This window comes from Hordeum vulgare, chromosome 7H (assembly GCF_904849725.1).
Source record: "Hordeum vulgare subsp. vulgare chromosome 7H, MorexV3_pseudomolecules_assembly, whole genome shotgun sequence".
NCBI classification, from domain to species: Eukaryota; Viridiplantae; Streptophyta; class Magnoliopsida; order Poales; family Poaceae; genus Hordeum; species Hordeum vulgare.
The window spans coordinates 447,316,963-447,324,396 of NC_058524.1; the positions used below are offsets into that span (position 1 = coordinate 447,316,963).

Sequence of the window (7,434 nt, forward strand, 5' to 3'; positions counted from 1 at the left end):
CTCGTGGAATGGCGACAATTGTCGCTGCCGTGCTTGTGGCGGCAAGTGACACATGTCACCTAGCACATCTGCCGCCGGCTATGTGGGGTCCATTTTGGCATTACGTATCGGAGCTAGTCTTTTTTGACAATTGCATTCGGCAGCTGGTCCTTTTGGACAAAAATTCAGACCACTGCCACTAGCCAAGTCCCGCTGCTGCATACGCATCTAGCGGAAAGCATGCGTTGTACATGACATGTGCTTCCTCGCTCGATTGAGGCACCGTGCCATGACACTGAGAACCGAAGCTAGCGGACCCATATGGTTCGATTTAGGACTTAGTTGCATACCTAACCGAAACACCGTCTGCCAACACTAGGTCTCTCACCCATAGAACAAGGGATGCCACGAGGGATAGAGCCCCGTGGCCGCGTTCAGCCAGGCGGGCTTCGCACGGCGGTGTCTTCCAATGGTGGTATGTGGGGGAGAGAGGATGGACGGCAACAGGGGCGGTGTGTGGAGGAGTCGCCCTCGCGTCGCCCTGAGCAGGGGCGACCGAGGGATGCGAAGGGTTCACTTGGCGATAGTAAATGTAAATTGTTCTATGTCAGTTTTCAGTCTCAATTGTATAAACAATTATTTTCTTATATCATGCACATTATAAGTATCAAAACATCTAAATTTGCTTTTGGAGATCTTAAAAAATGGAGTGGGACAGGTTTATGAGTCCCCTTCAAGAGGGAAGCACGATCTTGTTGCTTCTTCTATTCTTGTGGATCCACGCATGTGGTTAGCGAGGCTACAGAACACCCTCTATGGAGGCCGGTTTTTGAAAAAAATAAAATTCCACAAAATTCATATTTTTATATTTTAAAAAATACACATACCTGAAGGTACAACACAAATGTTTGTAAATTTTTAATATGAAATACGTTGAAATGAGGGTTGTGCAAGAAAGATAAATATGTGGCTTTTCAAAGAACGGGCGTTTGGCTCTCGGCCTCCATGGAGCTATTTTTTTAAAAACAAATCAAAATTCAAATTTTTTGGTTTCAAAACAATCTGTAAATAATTGTGCAAGTAAATAAGGATGTTATGTGTATGTGTGTAAAATTTCAGGATGAAAGATATTAAAATGGAACCTGTACAAAAATGATAAATTCATGGTATGGGAGGATGAATAGTATCATGTGTTAAAAATTACGAGATTTCTCTTTTTTGCACAGCCTCATTTCAATGTATTTTGCTCTGAAAATTTACACACACTTGTGTTATGCCTTCATGTGTATCTGTGTTATTTTACAATTTTTAGAAATGTAGAAAATATGAAATTTGATGAAATTCGAATTTTTCAAAACCGAGCTCCACGGAGCTCGGCCACCAAAGACAATATTCAGGCTTTTCAACACATGATATTTCCTTTGTTCCTAAATGTAAGTCTTTTTAGAGATTCCACTACGAACTACACACTGATCTATATAGACATATTTTATAATATAGATTCACTCATTTTGCTTTATATATAGTCTATAATAAAATCTCTAGAAAGACTTCTATTTAGAAACGGAGTGAGTATTGTTCATCCCAAAACTCCATGACTTTATTCTTTTTGCACATATCGCATTTCAAGGTATTTCATTATAAAATTTTATACATATACACATCACATCTTTGTGTATGCAGCATTGTGTTATTTTTGCACATATCGCGTCTCAACATCTGTAATGTTGTTGCAACTCTGACGAACGTGGATGTAACTTTTTTAGTGAACGTTTGTAGCAAAAATTGATACCGGTTGTAGCAAAAATTAACATCGTTTGTAGCGGCAAATCCAACGAACCAGGTTGCAACCAAACGTTGATGTAACTTTTTTAGTGAACAATTATAGAAATGTGGACGTTGGTTCTAGCAAATTTGAACGCCGGTTGTAGCAATACTCGATAATGATCATGGTGACCATGCAACTCCACTGACCGTCGTTTGCAGCCTTGCAGATGTCGTGATTGCAGCACGGAAAAAAAATACGATTGTAATAAATTTAAACCGTTGTAGCAAAACACCACCGTTAGATCACGCGGATCGCACGAGACCGACCGGCGGATTGATTGCGCCGGTGCTGGCAGGAATAACGGACCACTGGCAGAGTATTTTATGTGGTCTATCGTTCAAAACATGCGTCACAATCGGCTAAAAAAACATGTGTCCCCATCTTTGAACTACTGCTTTCTGCGTCTTCTTCCATAGAAAAGGACGTTTACTCAGCCCTGAGCTTGCCACCTTCGACCTTTTCTATCTTAACAAGGCCACAGCGAGAGAACAATTTTTTTGTTTTGACCTTTTGCCCTAATAAATTTCGAAACTGACCTTGCTTTCAAAAAAATAATCAAATCTGACCTCTTTTGGTAACGCCAACATCCTTGACGTTTGCTTTGCATGGGAGACATCAAGTTTCCTGGCGTGTTATACGGGCTCACGTGACCGACTAACCTGTTGAGTCTCGGACGTGGCTTGATACCGAACGTCAGAGGCCCTGGCGTCTGATACCAAACGCCAGGGACCTTGGCGTCTGGTCATACAAATATATTTTTATAATATATACCACGTCATCTAAACGTCAAGGTCCTTGACGTTTGATACCACACGCGAACCTAGCGTCTGGTACCCCACACGTCACAGACTCAACGAATCAGCCGGTCATGTTAGCCCGTCCCAGACATCTCCCATGCAAACCAGACGCCAGGGATGTTGACGTCACCAAAAAAGGTCAGATTTGAACTTTTTTGAAGGTAAGGTCAATTCTAGAATTTGTTAGGGTAAAAGGTCAAAACAAAAAAATTGTCCGCAGCGAGAGGGTGGCAATCTCATCACTTTCTCCTGTGACAAAGACAAACATCATACATACGTCCAAAGTCCACGCCACTTCATTTATCTTATGGATCCGAGAATATTTACAGAACCGCAAATGCTATTCTGAAGGAGAAGGTAGAACTCAAAGTTTCCAAATGCAACTCAATTAGAAAGAAAGAAGAACAAAAAAATAGGCAAAAGGGTCTCCTCAACTTGGATGTCGCGCTGTAGAAGCAAACTCTTTGGCAGCACGCACGTCCAATCTTTTTCCGTTCACTCCCCAGTTAACAAGTCAGACTGTCATGAATTCCTCAGCCAGCTCAACTCCGTCAAGTCCTCTTGGATTGCGAACCCACATTCCTCGCTTGAAATGTCCTCACTGACGCGGTCGCAATCACATCCATCCACATGCTCTAATTTGTCTGCTGAATGGCCTTCTCCCCTCGGACAATCTGCATACATCATATAGGTAAGACGAGGAGGATAAATTTGGCAGTTTTTGTTTAAATTGTTTTTCAGCGATTTCTGCCAAGAGTGGTAACTAATTAAGATCTACAGGGAGTTATAAATGCTGATCTTACAAATAGAGTATCAGGTTGGTGCGTGTGAACAGAACAATCAGGACAAGGATAGTATACATACATATTTTCCAGGCACAGGATTTTTGTAGATAATGAGTGCGTCCCCTGCCTGAAGACCATGTGTCTTCACAAATTCACCTGACAAAAGAGCAGGATGGCTCAATTAATCAGGTGCTCATACTCGGAAAATATTTAAAAATTGCAACTTCCAGTTGAAGCATATACTTGTAGAATCCAGGATGTACATTCTGCTTTTGTTGTTTGGCCAGAACCTGAAATAGCATTGCATCAGTATATGATAATACAATTGCACAGGTCAGCATTTGAGTCCACCTACAAATGTATCTGTTTCTCCATGCCATTGCTAACTATCATTAACCAACTCACAGCATCAATGCCTTCAACACCCCAGTTCTTCCCCAAGATTTTTTCTTCTATATTCAAGCCATCGTATTCAGGTTTCACAACCATAACTTATCAGGGTTTTTTTTTCAAAAATTGTAACTACTTCCATGTTGAATTTGTGTGAAAGTTGCCATAATATGAGTGTATTTGTTCAAAAAAATGAGCGTACAACTGAAAGGGTACCTGTACTTAAATTTCCACGTAACCGGGAGGACCATGTCATCCATCTGCAGTATCACAGGATCCCTTTCGCACAATGGTGGAAGACTAGCTTCTGCATCCTTCTGAAAAAAAAATGATGATTATGTTACAAACAATAGTTCAGACTGCATTAATTTTTTCACTGAACATCATGATAGAATATACCTTGGGTAACACAATTCTTCCGACATTCGCAACATCACTCTTTGTCAATTCCTTGCGCAAGATAACTTGGTATTCTCCAGAGTTGAATTTCTGAATGCCCCCATGCACACAGAAAAGGAAAATAATGTGTTTATTATGAAAAAAGTATATGTGCATTTAATGTATCAGAATCCTGATTGTGCATTTTAACTATTACGGTTTACAGTCCATCATTTGCCATTTACCTATTAACTTAGTGCAATGCAGGAAACGAATATGTGCAGTAAATCTGACTAAGAAAACATGTTAAGTATAGTGTGTTACTTACGGTGGCACAACTTTCATGACCTTGCTTCAACTCTGGAAGAGCGTCAACCGTTTCACATTTAAGTTCAATACCATTTCTGGCATCCCTTTCGTCCTTAATTGCAACTACTCTAGCAGGCATGTCCTGTGTGGTAGCCATTTTACAGTAATATACATTAGGCAGGGGCATACAATCTTGAAAGATTCTCTAAACCTTGAAAGGTTCACATATATACCTCTGAAGCCTCAGGTTCCTTTGTAGATAGGGGTCCTTCCATGGGAGGCATATGAGCAGACATGTTTGGTGCCAGGGATGTTGTATTAAATGACTCAATCCCGAAGTTGGGTATAGAACCTGCGTTTTAGATAGGGTATACAAAAACAAATTAAGGCGATCTTGCCTAGAAATCCATCATTAATAGACCCACATTTACAAGAATGAGAAATCCGGGTTATTACTAATTGATACCTCAGTTCAAAGCAAGAGCAAGAGATCCCAGGTCAGACCAACTACCAGTTACCAAAACAAACCAACCACAGAATATGCACCGAGTACGGAAAGATATAAATACCGCAAAAACTTACTTACATGAAGGTCAGAGGTACATAAATGACACCACATGAAATAAGCTCAATTGAATTTCTAGTAGGAAGAAGCTCTAATTATTGGTTATGACTCCAACTCTCTAAGTGATGACAGGCAATCAAAAATGCTTTTAGTTTTCTGGGAGGAGAAACCATTCCATTTCTATTTCTCCTTACCTAAGAAGCATAGCAGGTACCATGCATTGCCGTTCGTTAGTAAGAGAAACGGGGCACAGAGTAAGAGTTGAGGTGAGTAAAATTAAAATGTACCTGGATCTTTAGCCTGATTGTTATCAAGGCTGAAAGGGTGGGTGTGCTCCTGATTAGGTGCAGGATAGTAGCTATATGCATTCTTGTTAAGCATGTAATGGGTCCAGAATGCATAGCAAGGAGATAGGCTGTAATGGTATGCATTGGCAGTAGCTGTGGAAGGAGTGCTCTGCACAGCAAGGGACGTGAAGGCGCTCGTAGACGCACTCCAATCAGCAAACCCCCTTGGGGTCGGAGGCTGGCGAGCAGCATTGTGTGTGGATGCATCAGGTCCAGGTCCTGCAGGTGAGATGTACATTGCATTTCCTTGTAAGGCCATCGATCAGCGATAAGAAAAGCAAATGACAGAGCGAGAGGGAGCCATAATGTACTATTCCAGTAGATTAGGCAGCCAGGCATGTGGTAGTATATATATTTACATATACAAATATACAATGACAGTTGACATCACCATGGCACGGTCATCAGTAGGTATCTTGTTCTCTTGTCTCCAATAAATAAATAATAAATAAACAATAAAACCTAAATCGGTCTACGCGAGTTGCAAAATCAAGCGAGTGCCGTTGAATCAGAGCATGGCAGGAATGTGGAATAAAGAATATGACCTCGAGCGGCTACAGATAGATTCTGGGGCTAGGAACATGGTAGATCGACAAAAAAGGATGGAATTTGGAAGGGATTACCGTACCCTAAATCCAGCAAAGCGGGCGCGCATTGGCCGTTTTGGCAGGTAAAAACGCGAATGCGCAATTAAAGAAAGAAGAGGGGAGGACTGACCATTGAGGGGAGGAAGGGGAAAGGGGAGGTTGTGGTTGTGGTTGTGGTTGTGGTTGTGGTTGGGGTTCTGCGTGTGCACGGCGGCGAGTAGGGCTTGGTACTGGAACTGGTGCGGGTGGCCGGCGCCGCCGCCGCCGCCGTCGCCGGGCCTGCCGTCGCCTCCCATTCCCCTTGGCCTTGGCAGGCACCGCTACTCGCGCATCTACCAGCCAAGCCCTGGCTTCTCTTTCTCTCTCTCTCTCTCCTCTGGCCTGCCTCGGCTATGGGTGGGAGGAGGGGTGGTAGGGTAACCCGGGCAGGCAGAGGCGGGGGGAGTGAGGGGAGGGGAGGGAAGGGTGGTGGTCACTGACCTCTTCTCTTCTATCTATCCTTTCCTTCCCCTGGCTATTTGGGAGAGTTACAGTTAAAGCTTGGACTCTTTCCTCGCTTCGCCCGTCTATCTCTCTCCTTCTCTGACTCTCTCCCACCCTCGTTGCCACGGTGCACGTGAGTTAAATTCCTTCTTGTTAAAATGTTGATTAATTTAAGTTAATGGTATAGTGGCCTCGTTAGGGATGGCACCGGTCGGTTTTGGGTATGGGTAGAACCACCTCATACCCTTCTCTGTCGCCATAAACCTTACCATCACCGTATCCATATTCGATAACAGATACAAAAAATTTCATATCTATCATCCGTCAAAGTAAATAGGTATCTGCGGATAAAAATTATCCAGATTTGCAACATAGCAATTCGAGTATTACGTAGTCATAAACAACAATTTGTAATAATAATGTATAAACAACAACATTTTATACAGCAACACATATCCGTAAATAGCAATGCATTTTGGACGTGGGTTAGCTGCGGGATTTATGTATATATAATATGTTTAATATGTGGATAAATAATATTTAACGTCTATTTTTAAATTATATGCGAGTACATGCGTACATGGGTATGGGTTATACCGAATCATACATGTATTTACTATACCCGAGTACATGCGTACACGGGTATGGGTTATACCGAATCATACTCGTATCCACTAACCCAATGAGTTACATGTTTTTCCATTTATGTATTCATGGGGTTTTTGTGTCCATACCTTTACCCTAATAGGTTTTTTTTCCATCGGATACGCGGGTAATGGGTATCCACTGCCATCTGAGGCTAGACAAGGTTGATTATGGGGGGCAAAGAGAAAATGCGATTTCTTAGAGGGAGAAAAGCTATAATTTTTTCCAATCTAAAACTTCCCATAAATTTGGTAGCCCCCAGGGTGCACGTAGCTCTGCAGTGTATATTACCCTTTTTCATAGTATATATTACACATTCTAGCGTAAGAGGGGTGACACAA

The 7,434-nt window shown here is 42.1% G+C and overlaps 1 protein-coding gene across 1 annotated transcript; it reads right to left on the reverse strand.

Moving 5' to 3' along the window:
- Positions 1-2,878: 2,878 nt before the first annotated feature.
- Positions 2,879-6,468, reverse strand: LOC123410005 (B3 domain-containing protein IDEF1-like). Its single transcript, XM_045102874.1, has 9 exons — positions 6,096-6,468; positions 5,319-5,597; positions 4,700-4,818; positions 4,486-4,608; positions 4,179-4,268; positions 3,996-4,096; positions 3,633-3,679; positions 3,469-3,545; positions 2,879-3,278 (listed from the first exon to the last, which is right to left on the reverse strand). Exons 1-9 carry the CDS (start codon positions 6,259-6,261, stop codon positions 3,240-3,242), a joined length of 1,041 nt encoding a protein of 346 aa, XP_044958809.1. The 5' UTR covers positions 6,262-6,468; the 3' UTR covers positions 2,879-3,239.
- Positions 6,469-7,434: the final 966 nt, after the last annotated feature.